This window comes from Plecotus auritus, assembly GCF_963455305.1.
Source record: "Plecotus auritus genome assembly, chromosome: 5".
NCBI lineage: Eukaryota > Metazoa > Chordata > Mammalia > Chiroptera > Vespertilionidae > Plecotus > Plecotus auritus.
In genome coordinates, this window is record NC_137776.1 from 146568421 (window position 1) to 146588493 (window position 20073).

The 20073-nt window shown below is 36.9% G+C and overlaps 1 protein-coding gene across 2 annotated transcripts in view; it reads left to right on the top strand.

The window, feature by feature from the left end:
* Positions 1–20073, top strand: part of VPS13A (vacuolar protein sorting 13 homolog A) — a 238608-nt gene that overhangs the window by 124165 nt on the left and 94370 nt on the right. For both annotated transcript variants that reach the window (XM_080670231.1, XM_080670232.1), the window contains exons 35-42: positions 4530–4680; positions 7351–7478; positions 7828–7997; positions 9791–10008; positions 10936–11168; positions 15300–15392; positions 16159–16515; positions 17838–17939. In XM_080670231.1, the coding sequence (XP_080526357.1) occupies positions 4530–4680; positions 7351–7478; positions 7828–7997; positions 9791–10008; positions 10936–11168; positions 15300–15392; positions 16159–16515; positions 17838–17939 (1452 nt within the window). The remainder of the gene's footprint in view (positions 1–4529; positions 4681–7350; positions 7479–7827; positions 7998–9790; positions 10009–10935; positions 11169–15299; positions 15393–16158; positions 16516–17837; positions 17940–20073) is intronic.

Below are 20073 nucleotides of genomic sequence, written 5' to 3' on the forward strand. Positions count from 1 at the left end.
AAAAAGAGAAAACAGTTATTTTAAAGATTTAAGATTTTTAACTTAAAAGTCTATTTAGAATTTAAAACCTCTCAACTGGAAGAAAAATGTTAAATTCGAAGTATATAAGATCATATGGGCATCTTAACTTATAGATGGAAAGTACCCTCTTAAGATAAATACTTGAAGTCTCTTTGTATTGTTAAGACAACAGATTGAAACTTATATAAAAGACTAGAGGCCCAATGCATGAAATTCATGCAAGGGCCTTGGCCCCAGCCCCCACCCGGGCCTCTGCTGCCTCTACCACGGCCCCAGCCCACTGCGGCTTTGTCTGAAAGGAAAGACGTCTGGAAGGATGTCTGGTCTAATTAGCATATTACGCTTTTATTATTATAGATAAGTAGCATGCTGAGCAAATCCTCTTCCTACTGGACACAGTCATTAGGCAGATTTATGTGGGGTGGCAGGACACCGTTTTCCTTCACTCTTCCCCAGGGCGAATCCATGCAATATCAGGTAATATTGCAGATCATCTGCAAATGCCTGGCTGCCTTCCAAGACAGATGAAATTGGGTCTTTGCTTATCCTTACTCACACGAATAGTCAGCAGTTGTTGTAGCCCACCCCTTGGTGGACATATTTGGCCCTTCTTGGACATCATGCTCTGTATCAGAGAGAAGCTGGAATCAACTAATCTAATGCATTTAGACTAAGTACTGCAGCTTGTGATTTCTGACTTGTCAGATGTTTGGGGATAGCACACAGACTGCCCTGACATGTAGGAGCCATAGAGCAACAGTCTGGGGGTTGTTATCTTTTTTCCAACTTCTGATTAACATCAACAACTGGCAGGCATTCAATATACATGTACTAATTGAAAAATGTTGATTTATAATATTTTATTTCAGTTTATAAATTTATATGAACATGCTGTTTTTGCAATGACTGTTGCATAATAATCACAAAATAAATGTCATGAATAAATATTTTTTAAAACCTAAGTAGTAGGTATGCATAAATAAAACAACATAAATAGCATGAGTAAGGTACACATGGATTTAATCTTAAAACACTAGATTAGTATAGAGGCATATCTAGTTTTATTGTGCTTTCCTTTTTCGTGCTTCACAATTTTTTGCAAATTGAATGGCAAACCAGCAGCACACCTATTGCCACCATTTCCCCAACAGTGTTTGCTCACTTCACATCTGTGTCATATTTTAATAATTCTCCCAATATTTCATACTTGTCTATTATTATTATATTTGTTATGGTGATTTGTGGTCAGTCATCTTTGATGTTACTACTTTTACTGTTTTTCGGCACCACCAACCATACCCATATGAAACTGCAAACTTAATAGATAAATGTTGTATGCGTTCTGACTTCTCTACCAACTGCCCTGTTCAAGCTGGTTCTCCTATCTCTCCCTCTCTTCGGGTCTTCCTATTCCCCGAGACACAATAATATTGAAATTAGGCCAGTTAATAACCCTACAATGTCCTCTAAGTGTTCAAGTGAAAGGAAAGTTGCACTTCTCACACTTGAAATCAAAAGCTAGAAATAATTAAGCTTAGTGAGAAAGGCATGTCAAAAGCTAAGTTAGGCTGAAAGCTAGACCTCTTGCAACAAACAGCCAAATTGTGAATGCAAAGGAAAAGTCCTTGGAGGAAATTAAAAGGGCTACTTTAGTGCACACACAAATGATAAAAAAAGCAAAACAACCTTGTTGTGGATATGGAGAAAGTTTTAAGCGTCTGGATAGAAGATTAAACCAGGCACAACAGTCTCTTAAGCTAAAGTCTTATCCAAAGCAAACCCCTAACTCTCTTCAATTCTCTGAAGGCTGAGATAGGTGAGGAAGTTGCACAAGAAAATTTTAAAACTAGCAGTGGTTCGTTCCTGAAGTTAAGGAAAAAATCTGTCTCTATAACATAAAAGTACAAGGTAAAGCAGCAAATGCTGATGTAGAAGCTGCAGCAAGTTATCCAGAAGATCTAGTTAAGATAATTAATGATGGTGGTTACACTAAACAACAGTATAGATGATATGGTCTTATATTGGAAGAAGATATACCATCTAGGACTTTGATAGCTGGAGAGGAGAAGTCAGTGCCTGCCTTTAAAGCTTCAAAGAATAGGCTGACTCTTTTGTTAGGAGATAATGCAACTGCTGACTTTAAATGGAAACCAGTGCCCATTGACCATTCTGGAAATCCTGGAGCCTTTAAGAAATATGCTAGATCTACTCTGCCTGTGCTCTATAAATGAAACACCAAAACCTGGTGATAGCACATCTGTTTACAACATGGTGTGCTGAATATTTTAAACCTAGTGTTGAGACCTACAGCTCAGGAAAAAAAGATTCCTTTTAAAATATTACTGCTCATTGACAATGCATGTGGTCACCCAAGACCTCTGATAGGGAAGTATAACAAGATTAATGTTGTTTTTAGATGTGTTAGTACTACCTTCTGCAGCCCATGGATCAAGGAGTAATTTTGGCTTTCAAGTCTTATTATTTAAGAAATATATTTTGTAAGGCGATCGCTGCAATAAATAGTGATTCATCTGATGAATCTGGGCAGAGTAAATTGAAAACCTGGAAAGGATTCACCATTCTAGATGCCATTAAGAACATTCATGACTCGTGGAAAGAGATCAAACATCAACATTAACACAAGTTTGGAAGAAGTTGACACCAACTCTCATAGTGACTTTGAGGTATTCAGGATGTCAGTGGAGGAAATAACTGCAGATGTGATGGAAATAGCTAGAAAACTAGAAATAGAAGTGGAGCGTGAAAATACGACTGAATTGCTGCAACCTCACGATGAAACTTTAATGGATGAGGATTTGCTTCTTATGGATGAGCAAAGTAAGGTTCCTTGAGATGGATTCTACTCCCAGTGAACATGCTGGGAAGATTATTGAAATGACAACAAAGAATTTAGAATATTACATAAACTTAATTGATAAAGCAGTGGCAGTGGCAGGTTTTGAGAAGATTGACTCCAATTTTGAAAGAAATTCTTTGCATGAAATGTTATCAAATAGCATTGCATGCCACAAAGAAATTGGTCATGAAAAAGAGAATCAATTAATATGGCAAACTTCATTGTTATCTAATTTTAAGAAAATTCCATAGCTCCCCCAACCTTCTGCAACCACAACCCTTATCAATCAGCAGCCATTAAAATCGAGGTAAGACCTTCTAATAGCAAAAAAAATTATGACTTGCTGAAGGCTTAGATGATGGTTAACACTTCTTAGCAATAAAATATTTTTAATCAAGTTATGTACATTGGTTTTTTATACTTAGTGCTTACACTTAATAAATTATAATATAGTGTTAACATAATTTTATGCACTGGGAAACCAAAAAATTTGTGTGACTCAATTTATTTTGATAGTTGCTTTATTGTAATTGTCTGGAATTGAACCCACAATAACTACAAGATATGCCTGTATTGTCTTTTCAATGCAGTCAAAGAAAACCCAATGAAAATAAAATTGTTAATTTTTGTGAAATTAAAATTATCCCCTTGAGGTAACTAAACATCATTTTAAAACTCATAGGTCTTTTTTAATTTTTATTTTTGCAAAATGGTTTTTGTATTAGAGTTCTCTAGAGAAATAAAACAAATATGATGTGTGTGTTTGTGTGTATACTTGGCCTGTGTGCATTAGACTGACACAGGTTGAGGTTTAGGAGGGGTCAAGTGTGTGGTCACCACGGTGGGCTACAACAGCTGCTTACTACTAAGTGGGTCGTGGTAGAGATAGACTCAATTTCATTCTAGTAGGTCTGTCCCAAAAGGCAGTTTGGCATTTGTAGATGATCTGCAGCATATATAAGGTGTGTGTGTGAGTGTAAAACATCTAGGAAAATATTTGACCAAATATTTAGATAACTGTGATCCAACCAAATTGACATAAAATTAACCATCACAACTTTGAGGACAGGTCCTATGCTGGTGATTTTAGGCTAAATTCCCAACACATGAGGTTTTTACTTATTGTGTTAAGTTTATTAAGTGGACTAAAACATGATACTAAACCACTTAAGCCTCAACTTCTTATAAAGTCAGGATTATATTCTTTACACCCACTACTTGTGAGGTTCAAATAAAGTAATTCATGTAAAACACATTGTGAACTATTTTTCATCATACAAATGAATTATTTTTTATTATCCTATATTTAAAGATTTAGCTGTTTACTAACCAAAAAAAGACAAAGTAGCTAGATGAATAACCAAGTAAGTTTATTTTAAAGTTTTAAAATTACTAGTTTATTGGTAAATTGTAATAAAAATAGTTCATTATTCATAGCTTCATTGATATTGGCATTTAATTTTGTTCTGTATTTCACAAGGTACTAAAACTCACGTAGTCATTTAAAACTGAATATTCAGTTAGTAGAAATATCTCCTGTGAAAACTGGTTTTGCAGAGGATTGAAATGAAACAATTATTTTTATTGTATGTGAATTTTTTACTACATGAAGTAGTAATAAGAAAATAAGCAAATCTTTTTTATTTAACAGTTCATTCTTAGTCAAGAAGATATAACAACTATCTTTAAGACATTATATGGTAATATATGGTATGAAGGAGGTGGCAGTGTCCCACCGGCAGGAGTGAAAGATCAGAGTAGTGTTACTAGTGGAGTCACTAACGCTTCACATCATTCAGGAGGTATGTTCTTGACCTTAAACTCTTTCCCCTCCTACCCCACCCCCTTTCTTCTTTTCTTCCATTCTCTATTTCTAGTTTTGGAGTAAAATAAGATTTATAAATCTTTTTGAATTATTTAATCCCATTCAGCTATCTCTAAATTGTTTATTATTAGTTGTTCTGTTGATTTTTCCCTTTGATTCAAAATTCTTAGTCCTATTGTGACAAAATTCCTTAGTATTTATGCTTATCTATCCCAACATAGGTCTCCTTTTTCAGTTTTTTTTCTCCTTCCTTCCTCTTCTCTCTTATTCCTATAGCAGCATTTATCCCAGATGAGATATTTTATATTGAGAATAGCCATATCAAAGTATTAGGGGTGTCAAGAGAGGATGAGCATGAATAAATCATGGATTTCAGCAAATATATAAAGGGTAAATGGGAGGAACAGAACAGAGGGGACCATCACTCAGAAAGGCTGTTTATCCAATGTTGGCTATAATGTACTATGTGGAACCTGACTGGATTCTAAGTTTAGCATCAGTACAGACAAACAATAGGGTCACTTAGGAGTGCTGGGATGATTTTGCTTCACAAGAACAAAGTTCTTCTCATTCTGGCATTTTGGGAGATCCCCAAACCTACTTATCTTAAAGAGCAACCTACTAGCTCATAAAATCCACCCTTGCAAAGCTCTGAGATTTTTACTACAAAAAATCAAGGAGAATTTGATTCAGTCAGTCAAGGAGAATCCTAACACACAAACTACCGTACATTTATAACATTGTAGGAAAACCCATCTTTGCTTGTTAGAATAACCAACCCAGCCCTTTAATGTTAAATATTAATGGACAGATATGAAGAAAATCACAAGAACCTGAGCATGAAAGAAACCAACGTAAACAGAATAGGTAATTGGAATTAGATTTATCATCAATAAAACTGAATGAGATGGAATGTATAGATGATAAAAGACAATGGAGCCATATAGTGAAATTTCTAAGGAAAATGATTTTGAAGTTAGGCTGCTATATAACGCCAAACAATCAGCCAAATGTGAAAACACAATAATTCGCAGATGTTTAGTCCCACAAATTTTACTTCTTTCATACTCATTCCTGAATAAATTAGTTTTAAAATATATTCTAGCAAAACAAGGAATTCAGGAAAGAGGAAAACATAGGATACAAAAACAATGGACCTAACCAGGACTACATGGAAAAGGAATCCCAAAATATTCTGTTACTGGGATGTGTAGTAAAAAGTACTTCATTATCATTAAAGAGGAATTCAGAATATCTTAAGAAAAAAAAAAGTGGAAGAATGTCTTCAAGAAGAAAAGTAGCATAAATTCCATAATATATATATATATAGAATGAGGGATTAATTTCAGTAATTTTTCCATTATCCATGGGAATACTTTTCAAGACACCCAGTGAATGCAAAGTGGAAGAATGTCTTCAAGAAGAAAAGTAGCATAAATTCCATAATATATATATAGAATGAGGGATTAATTTCAGTAATTTCCCCATTATCCATGGGAATACTTTTCAAGACACCCAGTGAATGCCTGAAGCTGAGTAGTACCTAATGCTATGTATATTATGATTTTTCCTGTATATACATACCTGTGATAAAATTTAACATATATTAGCCACAATAAATGATTAACACCTAATAAAGTATAGAACAATTGTAACAATATACTGTAAAAAACAGTTATGTGCATGGCTTTGAGGCCATTATTAAGTAAAATAAAGGTTACTTAAACACAAGTCTGTGATACCACAACAGTCCATCTGATAACTGAGAGGACTATTAATTGATTAATAGGCAGGTAGTATATACAGAGTGGATAGGCTGGACAAAGGCATGATTTCACATCCTGGGTAGGATGGAGGGGTCAGCATTTGATTTTATAATGCTTCTTAGAATGGTGCACAATTTAAAACTTACGAATTATTTTTGACATTTTTCATTTAACACTTTCAGACCTTGGTTGACTATGGGTAACATACCACATAAAGTGAACCCGTGGATAAGGGGGACTACTATAAGTACCTTCCATAAGTGATATGGAGAGGAAGACATACTTTCTGTTCCTAGGAAGGGAGAAATTGCTACAAATAGGTGCAGAAGTGGAGGAGATTTTGCATGATTTTGAAAAATGGTTAGAATGTGAGAAGAGACGCTCTCTTTTTTGAGAGATGCACTAGTTGTAATGTAGTAGCAGAGGAAGTATTATAATAAACTATTAGTCTCTTCATTGAAAATTATTACATAGCTATAGTTAAATCAGACATAGAAGATTTAATATGTAAATAAGAATTTAAATGATATTAGCTATGTTAACCTAGTAAGCAAAGCTGGAAAGAGGAAGATGGGACCGATAAAGGAAATACATGGTAAGGACTTAAAATAATAGGCAGTGCAAAGGTAATGTCTAAAATGTGCAGGATGAAAAATAGACATTTAAATATATTATTTTAATCATTCACCTCTAGAAATTTTTACCAATTACTCAATTTCAACAATTAATATGATATGGCTGCTTTTATTGCTACTATAACTCTTCTCCTCTTTTATACCCATTTGATTAATAATTCTGTTAAATCTATTTCAAGGCTATTTTAATGAGTTCTAGCTTTCCTGGTATTTTTTCTTTTATCTAATAACTTTAATTTTTCCAAGGAACAACTGTAGTGACAGCTGCTGTGGTAGAAGTACATTCATGTGCTGCTCAAGTTAAGACAACACTAAATATGAGTTTCAGAACTGATTATCTCACCATGATACTATATAGTCCAGGTCCTGAACAGGTAAGTTGAGGGAAAAATATATTTTTTATTTGATGAAAATTATATAGTGAATATTTATTAAAATACCAATTATTAATATTTTATGTACATTTTGGAGTATCTGTTCCTCTGAGAAAAATTATTGATGTCTTCATTTTAATAATAAAATAATTTTAACCATTTCCCTTTTAAAATGCATTATCTTTGCTAGAGTCAGTGATGTGAAAATAAATTTTTGAATTAAAGTCAATATATTTTTTGGCCTTTCATAGTGAGCCCTTTGGAGATAGAGAATTTGGTAGTTTATAATTAAAAAATGTTTTGTATTTATGTGTTTGTGTAAAATTTATATTGATTTTCTCTTCTGCAGGTTTCCTTTACAGATGTTCGTGATCCTTCTCTGACACTTGCTGAATTTAAGTTGGAGAATATAATAAGTACTTTAAAAATGTATACAGATGACTCAGTATTTTCTGCCTTCTCATTAAAAAACTGTATTTTAGATGATAAAAGGCCTCATGTCAAGAAGGCAACTCCTAGGTAATAGTGTTCTGCATTTTTACTTGAAATATGGTTGATAGCTACACTAATAAAAGAGAAACATGCAAGTTAACCATCACTCTGCTACGCCAAGCCATGCCCACCATCCAATCAGGAGCGAGTATGCAAATTAACCCAACCAAGATGGCAGCCAGCCACAGAGCTGGAGCAAGAAGGAGGCTTGGGTTGCCCGGCAATGGAAAAAGCAAGCTTCCCGTCCGCCCTGGCTGGTCCTGGCCTCCGCTCAAGGCTATAAAGTTTCAATTATAGAAGATAAATAAATCCCAACAAAAATGGCAGTGGCCATGGAGCTGGAGCAAGCAGGAGGTTTGGGTTGCCCCTGGCAATGGAGGAAGCCAAGCTTCCTGGCCGCCCTGGCCTCCGCTCAAGGCTACAAAGCTTCAATTATAGAAGATAGGTAAATCCCAACAAAAATGGCGGCAGCCACAGAGCTGGAGCAAGCAGGAGGCTTGGGTTGCCCCCGGTGATGGAGGAAGCCAGCTTCCCTCTTGCCCTGGCCGGCCCTGGCCTCCACTCAAGGCTACAAAGTTTCAATTATAGAAGATAGATAAATCCTAGATACTTGCTTCTAGCCGGCCCTGGCCTCCACTTAAGGAGGTGCTGAAAAAAAAAAAAAAGAAAGAAAAAAAAGGAGGGCCTGGGACCTTGGGTCGTCAGGGGGTGATCAGGCCAGGATGGAATGGCAGGGGCCGTTCGGGGTAAGCAGACCAGCAGGGGGGCCAGTTGGGGGTGAGCAGGCCAGCAGGAGAGGCAGTTGGGGGCGAGCAGGCCAGCGGGGGCGGGGGCAGTTGGGGGTGATCAGGCTGGCAGGGAGGCATTTGGGGGCGAGCAGGCCGGCAGGCAGAGTGGTTAGGGGCAATCAGGCAGGCAGGCAGGTGAGCGGCTGGAGCCAACAGTCCCGGATTGTGAGAAGGATGTCCAACTGCCAGTTTAGGCCCGATCCCTGTAAACAGGCAGTAGGACATCCTTCGAGGGGTCCCAGATTGGAGAGGGTGCAGGCTGGTCTGAGGAAACCCACTCCCCCCCACCCCCTGTGCATGAATTTCATGCACTGGGCCACTAGTATTTTATAAAACTTATTCCCAAAGTTGCAAATTCATTTTTTGGGCACATCCTTAATATCGTCGGAGCTTCAATTCAGTGAGGTCATGGTTCACAGTCAACATTTTAAATGTCCAGGTGGCTTGGTTGGTTGAAGCATCATCTCGTACACCAAAAGGTGGCAGATTCCATTCCCTGTCAGGCCTCATACCCAGGTTGTGGGTTTGATCCCAGGTCGGGGTGCATCTGAGAGGCAACTGATGGATGTTTCTCACATCAATGTTTTTCTCTCTCCCTCCCGCCTTCCCTCCTTTCTTCTCTCTCCAAAAATAATTAATTAAAGACATAAAATGTCTTGTTTCAGGTATGTGCTCTTGCTGGATGGTTGATAGATTAAATAAAAATAATCAGTGTAATTTTTTGTTTTTTTCAAATTTATATTATCAAAATTATTATCAGTTCATTCAAAATTTAATGGGATATATATGAAAAATACGCTGAGATTCCAAATTCTGATAATTTCTTAAAGATACACTAACTAATTTATAAAACAGTTATGTTCCAAAAATTTGTTAAATCTATTATTATTTGGAGTACTTTGAGATCTTTCTACGATAAATGACTTCAGATGCTGGTTGGCTGTCAGTGAAAGGGATAAGAAGTCTTTGAGTTTTATTGGTGTGTTTGGTTATTTATAAGCTATTCACAGGAATTTTTATTGTGTTTTTCAGAATGATAGGACTGACAGTTGGATTTGACAAAAAAGATATGATGGATGTAAAGTATAAGAAAATCAGAGATGGTTGGATGTCTGATGTAGTCCTTCAAGAAACATATATTTGTGCAAGTGTGGAATTTCTGCTGACAGTTGCAAATGTCTTTCTTGAAGCCTACACCACAGGCACTGCTGTAGAAACCAATGTTCAAGCATGGGCTGCTAAAGAAGAAGGTTAGTTACTAACTAAAATATTTAATATCTATGTTAATCAAGTGTTACAATAGCACTTACCTTGATTAGCTTTCTAGATCAGCAATTTCCAACCTGCGTGCCACAAGAATTTTTAAAACATGAAATAACCTGACTATTGAATCAGGGCACTTACCTCTTTTCTCTTAGATTGTCAGGTATAAAAATGACAACAGCCAACATATCAATTTCCATTCGATATGAATGAATCAAATTTATTCCCTTTTTTTTGTCAGATTGGCAAAATATATTTGAGGTGCTGCAGAATTTGTTTCAGTTTATGAGATGAAAAAGGTTGAAAATAGCAGTTCTAATTGATGAGGTTAAATGAATTAATAAATTAAAATTTTATTTTTAAGAGGTAAGAGGAAAATGTGCTTTCTCCTGGGATGTGCAGTTTGCATATTTTTCAAGGTGTAACTGTATATTGGGTTCAAAAATTAATGAGACATATTAGAATAAGTACTTGTACTTATCTGCAGACAATAATTTGAAAGAATTTGTTGGAAGAAACCTGCAGGGAGAAATAATGAACCAACAACTTCTTTTCATTATTAAAGATAGTATGTCAACTTAAAATACTCTTGTTTTTGTTTTATATATAGTTTTCTACTGTCTTTTACATATTTCATTTGTTGTGGTGCAGTGTAAAGAGTATTATGTTGAGAGTTAGGAACTGGGTTAGTTTCTCCTCTGCCATGGTGGAGATTTCCCCCCACATTTTAAAATGTACTTATAACTCTATCTTCTTCAAATCTTACATTATAGATTTCTTTGGGATCTAAGATGCCTTTATTTTAGTTTTTACTTAGAATGAAAATAACATTTTTCCATAAATAATACGTTTTTCATAAAATGTGTAGCAAAGATTTATAAATATTTTAAATTATTTTTTTATTTCTATTTTAGTACCTGCACAGGTACAAGAAAAGTGGGAAGTGAATATTCTTATTAAAAATCCTGAAATTGTGTTTGTGGCTGATATGACAAGAAATGATGCTCCTGCCTTAGTCATTACAACACAATGTGAAATTTGTTGGAAGGGTGACCTTGAAAACAATACAATGACTGCTGCTATTAAAGATCTCCAAATGAGAGCATGCCCATTTCTTCCTGACAAGAGAAAAGACAGAATCACTACTGTGAGTTTACTGTTTAATTATCTGTTTTGTATTTAGTATATACCACTTTATGAACCTACCTGAAGACTTTCTAATCTTTCTTTATAAAGTACTTTTTTTTTGTTTTTTTGGAGAGCCTAACCTGGATTATTATTATACCACTTTGAAACTCCTTTTCATTCTTCCAGTTGTTCCTCATTGTTTTATGTATTTGTGGGAATAGTCTCACTAAGAAGCTGCTTTCATCTTCACATTTTTGAGACCTTACTTCGACATACTATCCGTGTCAGTTCCACACTGCTCTTAGGCCTTATAAACTATCTACCACTTGTTTGAGATGTTGTTGCAGTTTTACCATTTTTTCATATTTTTTTCCCATCCAGACGCTTTTGCTTTGATGTATGTGTTTAACTGATTAAAATTTATTTCTTCAAAGACATCTTTTCAAGTTAACTATCTGACTCCTAGTACTCTTATAAAACACTTACAAAAATGTTTAGTCTTTTATAGGAATAATAGAAGCATACATGTTCTAAAAATTATCAACATAGAAATGTAAGCTATAATTCTCTAGTTTGCAATGTTGATGGCTCATCACTAAGAAAAGAGAGGATATAGAAAACTGAGGGCATACTGATTCTCTTTTAGGTGAATACTTAGAAATTTTATATATTTCTTCTATTCACATCATTTGGCATGAATGTAGCTATGTAACCATACTTACCTGCAAAAACAGCTGGAGAATGTGGTCGTCTTTTCCTCCTTCCTCCCCTCCCCTCTTCTCTCCCTCCCCCTCCCCCTTCCCCTCCCCCTCCTCCTCCTCCCCGCCCCCCCTCCTCCTCCTCCTCCTCTGTGTTATTTTGTGCCCAGGTAAATCTTGTATTAATTACTGTGGGGAAAAAAGAACAGATATCAAGACAACTAGAGGTTCTTCCCACAGTCCACTAAACGTTTTATTCCTTTGTCCATACTGATAATCCATGCTTGTCTTTTCTCACCTCCACCTCAAGGGTTACAGTCTCAGCTCAAAATCCAGGATCTTTAGATGATAATTTTCTTTGTTGAGCCTGTATGTGATTTCTCTGGAGAAGTGTAAATAGGGGAGGCTTGTCAGGTGAAGTGACATTTATGGCAGTGCCTGAAAGATGAGTAGGTATTAGCCAGCAGAACTGAAACAGGAGTCATGGGAGTGTGTTTCAGGATGAAGGTATAACATGTGCAGAGAACCTGGGTTCCAGAGAGCACAAGTTCCCACCCCATTTCTACCCACATACCAACATCTATACTTATATACTCTGACTTTTTCTCGTTACTCTGTGATTCTCAACTTGGGGCAGTCTTCCCACCACCAAGATAGTGTTTGTAAAGTAGGGAATGTATAGTGAGCCCTTACAGGCTTCTATAGATGTTGGATAGCCCAAGATTGCTTCTTTGAAGGGGAAGCAGTAGCAGCAGGAAAATGATGCATTAATAGTGAAAATCATAATACAGGAGCTATATGGTGAGAATTAGGGTAGAAAGGAAAAAAAATAAAAGCACTAAAATTATAATGTTTGTAGTTGGAGACAATAAAATAATACTAGTAGGGAAATAATTCCATTTTAAGACAATGTTTCTACATCTTCAATTGATCTCTATAGATATATTGTGTACAACTTGACTGTAGTATAGTTTTGTCACTAATATGTTGGATCAGCTGCATTTAAAAAATACATTTTTATTGACTTAAGAGAGAGGGAGATAGAGACAAAAACATCAATGATGAGAGAGAATCATCAGTTGGTTGCCTCCTGCATGCCCCCTACTGGGAATTGATCCTGCAGCCTGGGCATGGAATCAAACCGTGACCTCCTGGTTCATAGGTTGATGCTCAGCCAAAGAGCCTCAAGGGCCAGACGATCAGCTGCATTTTTAATCCTAGGGAACTTAATTAGACTTGAAAATAAAGGAGTTGGATAAGGAACAAAACAAACATTCATACTTATTTTGGGAAGGGACTGTAAAAAAAACAAAATTTATCAAGTTAGAAACTTTTATATTTATTTATAATAGTACTTTTTGGTTTTGTTTTTTGCCTTCCCTAAGATGAAGATATAACACAAATTTTATGTTGGAAGTTGTGGATTATGTATTGTAATATGGTTATAATTTCCTATCCCTGAAGTTTCAAGAAATAATATATTGAATATGTAAGTCATGTACTAGTTGCTTTTGCTGATTTATTAGAATAATAGTGAATTTTAATGTGATTTCTTTGGAGAATGAATTTAGTTGTATTTTTTCTGATTTATTTTTTCATTTTTAATGTAAGCAGAATTCTAAAATGGCCCCGAAGATTTCTACCTCCTGTTGAATGTGGCCAGTATAGTCTGCTTCCATTGAGTGTGGATAGGATCAGTGGATATAATTGGGTTACTAATCAGTTAACTGAATTAACTAAAGAGAGATTCTGGATGAACCTAATCTAATGTTTAAAATGCTGGCATTGAAGAAGCAAGCTGCCATACTGTGTGGAAGGCTGCATGGCAAGAACCTATGAGCAACTAGTAGGTGTCAAAAGCAGTCTCTGGCTGACAGCACAAGCCAATGGAGATCTCAGTTTTAGGGCCACAAAGAAATGAATTCTACCGACAACCTGAATGAGCCTGGGAGCAGATCTTTCTCAGTCAGGCCTCAAGATAAAGACGCAACCACCTGATAACTGATTTCAGCAAGATTCCTGACCCATGAAAATGAGGAAAAAATAAATTAGTGTTGTTTTAAGCCACTAAGTTTATGGTACTTTGTTACGCAGCAATAGGAGAAGAATACAGATTTTTTTTTTTTTTTACCAGAAATAAGATGTAGCAATTATTTAAAATGTGGGAGCATCTTTGGAACTGGGTAGTATGCAGAAGCTGGAGGAATTTTGAATAGAAGGATAGAGAAAGCCTAACTTGTGTTGATCAGACTCTTGGTAGAAACATGGTCATTGAGGACACTGCTAATGGGGACTCAGAAAGAAGGTAAAAGACATATTATTGGAAACTACAGGGATTGCTTGATATGTAGTCCCAGAAAGCTTTGAAAAATGGTGTCTTGAACCCGCAACATTCTACTGGCAGGAAGCAGGAGGATGAAAAGCAACTACTCAGTTGCGTATTTGTGCTACCTTTTATAAAGAAGGAAGAATGACTCAGGGTGGAGCTGAGAGCCACAGACAGTTGTTATTAGGCTTTGAAACCTAATCAAGAAACTTACTTACTTGGCTGAATTTCAGAACTGCTTTGGACAAGTGACTCCTTTTTACCTTCCATTTTTCCAACTTGAATGGGAATGTCTGTAATTGTTATCCTATGTCTGTCCCACCATTCTATGTTAGGAATGGTGGGGGCAGATAACTCATCTTAGTTTCACAATTCCATAAAGGGAGAGAAATTGTGCCCTAGCAGCTACACTTAATAGATTATACCCAGGAATTACATCAGGACCTGGAGCTGATTTAGTTTTAGACTTTGAGCTGGTAAGAAATAGATAAGATTTTGTATTTTTTAATCAATGAGAACTATAGATGAGATAGAGGTATGATGAGATACAGACTTATATAATGTGATTTTGGACTTTGAGCTATAATGGAATGAGACTGTTAGGAACCTTAGGAGGAGGTGAATATATTTTGTGTATGAAAGGAATGTGGTCACTGGGTGTTAGAGGGTAGAATCCTGCTTACCACAGTCAGGAAAAACTCAGCTAATTTATAATTGCATTAAGAATTATTTAGTAAATATAATGTATTTATAATTTTTACATCTCATCTTTTATAGCTTTTTTCTATATAGATTAATTTATTTCATTGTAATTTTATAATGGAAAAGATGCCATGATAAAATTTTTGTTTTAGTAAGTAAAATAAAATATATCATACACATTTTACATATTTCTATAGTTAAGCATATTTTAGAAATCCTACATATTGTTTTATTAATACTGCTCGTATTAATACTTGATATTATAATGAGTAAGTAAAGAGGAGAAGTGTGTTATTGAGTCACTTATTTTTCAACAGTTTTGAATAACTTGTCTATTTAATATAGTTAGCTATTACTAGTAAAGCCTTTAAATAAAAATATTTTAAGAGCAATGGTAATTTAGTGTTACTGATTTTTCTCATAGGTTTTGCAGCCCTGTGACTTGTTCTATCAAGCTACTCAGATAGGCAGAGATCCACAAGTGATTGATATATCACTAAAATCTCTGACACTAAAGGTAAGTTAAAATGTCAGTTATTTAGATCTTTAGTGAACTTTTTAAAAAATTAATAAAACTAGAAATAAACAGTTATTACAGCAAGTCTTTTAATTGTTAAGTAAGCAAAAAAGAAGCTATGTTTTAAAAATCTCTCTATATAAAAGTCTAATCTGCTAATTGTCCCTCCGACTGTTCTACCATTCGACCAGTCACTGTGATGTGCACTGACCACCAGGGGGCAGGCGCTCAGACCAGTAGGTTAGCTTGCTGCTGGGGTCTGGCCAATCGGGACTGGGCAAGACTGGCCAGTCATGGCCTGGAGCCCTCCCGCGGTTCCTCCCCAGCTGGCCGGCCCTGATAGGCCCCAATTGGGACTGGGCAAGATGGGCCGGACATGCCCTGGAGACCTCCCGCGGTCCCTCTCTGGCCCCAGTTGTGCACCAGTAGGGTCTCTTGGCCTGGCCTGCGCCCTCTCGCAATCCGGGACCCCTTGGGGGATGTCAGAGAGCCGGTTTCAGCCCAATCCTCACAGGCCAGGCCGAGGGACCCCACCTGTGCACCAGGCCTCTAGTATTTTAATAAGATTCATGTAAATACCTTAATTGAAATTAGTTATGATAATCAATTAATTTTTGTGGGCAGTTAATTATATTTGCGGTTTCACGGTAATAACATTATTTCAACATTAATTATGATTCTTCAGCAAATATATTTAATTTTCCTTGAAGTATGTATTTTTAAAAGCTGCATGAGTAGATTTTTTATTTTAAATTTTTTTCCTTAGGTTTCACCAGTTATCATAAATACTGTGATTACCATAACTGCAGCACTTTATACAACTAAGGAAACCATCCCACAAGAAACTGCTTCTTCTACAGCACATTTATGGGAAAAGAAGGATACAAAGACTTTAAAAATGTGGTTTCTTGAAGAACCAAATGAAGTGAAAAACATAGCTCCCACAACTGAATTGGTACCCAAAGGAGAGATAATAAAAATGAACATTGATTCTATTTTTATAGTTCTTGAGGCTGGGGTTGGTCATAGAACAGTGCCTATGCTTTTGGCAAAATCATGTTTTTCGGGGGAAGGCAAAAACTGGAGTTCCCTCATAAATCTCCACTGTCAGCTTGAGCTAGAAGTAAGTAAATGTATTATTTTTTCTAGATTTTATACCAAATCATGATACATATAGAATAGTTTGAGAATCTTATTTAAATATTTAAGCATATTGTAAATATGATGTTGGCTCAGAAACCTTTTGGAAGGAAGTTTACAAATTTATACCTTTGATAAAGTTTTATGTATACAGTAAGTCCTCACTGAGTGTCATTGATAGGTTTTGCCATTTTAAGCAAAAGGACATATAACAAAACCAATTTTACTGTAGTTAATTGATATGAAAAAGAGTTAAATTCCTACAACATTTCATCAGTGTTGTAACAAAACAATGTTGAACAAAATGTTATTTGAGGCCCTATTGTACTTTAACTTTAGGCCACATGTTCACACTAAGTTTATATTTCAGTTGATTTGATCAACTTAAACACGACACATTAATAGATTGTTGTTGATTAGATTCAAAATTCTTGTGTTTAGGAATTTAATGGAATACCTTTCTTCCTTTAAAAGAAAAATAAACTATTTCTGAATCTCTTCTAAAAGAGTAATATAAAGAATTAGAAGGATATGTCTTATACTTTTATATAATGCATAATCTTTATACTCTAGTGAGAATCCACTAAGATCTTTAAATTTTTTGTGAGGGTATTTTATATAAGAAATTTGCTTTGAACCAATGTACATTTTGCTTCAGAATTTATCTATATAGAATCATCCCCAAAGCTACTTTGGTTTAAATTATTAATCAAGTTTGTGTAGTGGAAACTAATCTGATAATCGACCCTTATAAAAAAAAAAGGAGATTTATAAGCTGCTATATTATTTGTATTGATACAGTTATATATTAATAGAGGTAGATATGACTGACTAGATTACAGCTGTTCAAATTTTGGCTAGAATTTTGTATACTTTCCAGAGGTTAATCTAGGATGTCCAGAAAGTTCAAAGAATTCAAATAAATAAACACTCATTGAATCCTATGTTACTTGCTTTCGAAGTCTTTTGAAAAATCAGTGGAGGTAGACAGACATGTTAAAAAATGTCAATAATATATGATAGATGAACACAGTCTTTTATGTTTAGCCTGGCCTGGAAGTTAAGGAAACATGATTAAACGAGAGTTTTATCTGGATTAAATTATGGAAGCTAAATTATGATGTTAACTAGGTGAGGAAAGTGCTGAGGGAGTGAATGTAGGAAACTAATGTGAGTGGCATTTAGTATGATTTTCATATAGGAGAAATAGCACAGCCAAAAGGAATGGTAGTACTAAACAACATGGAAGATCATTTTAGCAAATTCCAGAATGCCTTATTAAAAAATTAAAAATTCTCTTTATAGGTGCATTATTACAATGAAATGTTTGGTGTATGGGAACCTTTGCTTGAACCTTTAGAAATTGACCAGACTGAGGAATTTAGACCATGGAATCTTGGAATCAAGGTATATTTGAAGTCTAAAAATTACTTTAAAATTGAGGGTATCTACACCACATAAAACATAACAATTTCAATCTCAACAAAGTTCAACATTTGTCATTATTAGACTTGCTGTATGCTTCCATGTTTGACGTGTGAATGTAATGTTCAAACCCAAGGCCAATGCCCTCCTGTGCTTTTTCAAATACAAATAATCCTATATAATAAAGAGGTAATATGCACTCACATAAGATGGCTGCCCCCATGTGGTCACAAGATGGCTGCCACAAGATGGCCGGCAGTTGTGGGCGATCAGGCCAGCTGGGGAGGGCAGTTGGGGGCAACTGGGCCTGCAGGGAAGGGAGGGCAGTTAGGGGGGACCAGGCCTGCAGGTGAGAGCAGTTAGGGGCGACCAGGCTGGCAGGGGAAGGCAGTTGGGGGGGACCAGGCCTGCAGGGGAGGACAGTTGGGGGTGACCGGGCTGGCACGGGAGGGCAGTTGGGGGTGACCGGGCTGGCAGGGGAGGGCAGTTGGGGGCGACCAGGTCTTCAGAGAAGGGCAGTTGTGGGGGATCGGGCCTGCAGTGGAAGGCAGTTGGGGGTGACCGGGCATGCAGGGGAGGGCAGTTGGGGGTGACCAGGCCTGCAGGGGAGGACATTGGGGGTGACTGGGCCTGCAAGGGAGGGCAGTTGGGGGCAATTGGGCTGGCAGGGGAGCAGTTAGGCGTCAATCAGGCTGGCATGGGAGTGGTTAGCAGGGGTGGGCAAACTTTTTGACTCGAGGGCCACAATGGGTTCTTAAACTGGACCGGAGGGCCGGAACAAAAGCATGGATGGAGTGTTTGTGTGAACTAATATAAATTCAAAGTAAAGGAGCGGAGGGGAGAGCAAGAGAACAGATAGAACAGCCGGATCCGGCCCGCGGGCCATAGTTTGCCCATGGCTGGGTTAGGGAGTGATCAGGCTGGCAGGCAGAAATGGTTAGGGGCAATCAGGCAGGTAGGCAGGTGAGTGTTTGGGAGCCAGCAGTCCCGGATTGTGAGAGGGATGTCCTACTGCTGGGTTAGGCCCGATCCCAAGGGGTCCCAGATTGGAGAGGGTGCAGGCTGGGCTGAGGGACACCCTCCCCCACCCCCCCAGCGATGTACTTTTGTTTTCACCCTTACAACAAGTGTCTGAAGAATGTACAGTTTATAATTTCATTGTAACATGTGAAAGGACTGACACTAGAAAGGGCTTCACTAAAGTAATAATACCTTTAGAGTGGAGGTGATGGGGTGCGAATCTGGCTGCAGAGGCCCTACTCATATTAAAATGCTGCTAGCCTCTTGTAACTTGCTGTTTATCCTGTGTTTCCTTTGTCTTCTGAAGGATATGTATATGGAAGAAAACATTATTTTTTTTTTTCAAATTTTTATTAAGGTATTATATGTGTACATATCTTACCATTGCCCCCCACCCCCTCCCCACTCCCAGACATGCCCTCACCCCCCAATGTTTTGCATCCGTTGGTTACTCTTATATACATGCATATAAGTCCTTCAGTTGATCTCTTATTTCCCCCACCTCTCCCTAACCTTACCACTGTAATTTGACAGTCTGTTTGATGCTTTACTGCCTCTGTAACTATCTTTTTGTTCATCAGTTTATAATGTTTTTCATTATCCCCAAATGAGTGGGATCATGTGGTATTTTTCTTTCATTGACTGGCTTATTTCACTTAGCAAAATGTTCTCTAATTCCATCCAAGTGCCTACAAATGGTAGTAATTCCTTCTTTTTTACGGCAGCATAGTATTCCATTGTGTAGATGTACCATAGTTTTCTGATCCAGTCATCTGCTGATGGGCACCTAGGCTGTTTCCAAATCTTAGCTATTGTAAATTGTGCTGCTATGAACATAGGGGTGCATATATCCTTTCTGATTGGTGTTTCTGGTTTCTTAGGATATATTCCTAGGAGTGGGATTACTGGGTCAAATGGGAGTTCCATTTTCAGTTTTTTGAGGAAACTCCATACTGTTCTCCACAGTGGCTGCACCAGTCTGCATTCCCACCAGCAGTGCACGAGGGTTCCTTTTTCTCTGCATCCTCGCCAACACTTGTCGTTTGTTGATTTGTTGATGATAGCCATTCTGACAGGTGTGAGATGGTATCGCATT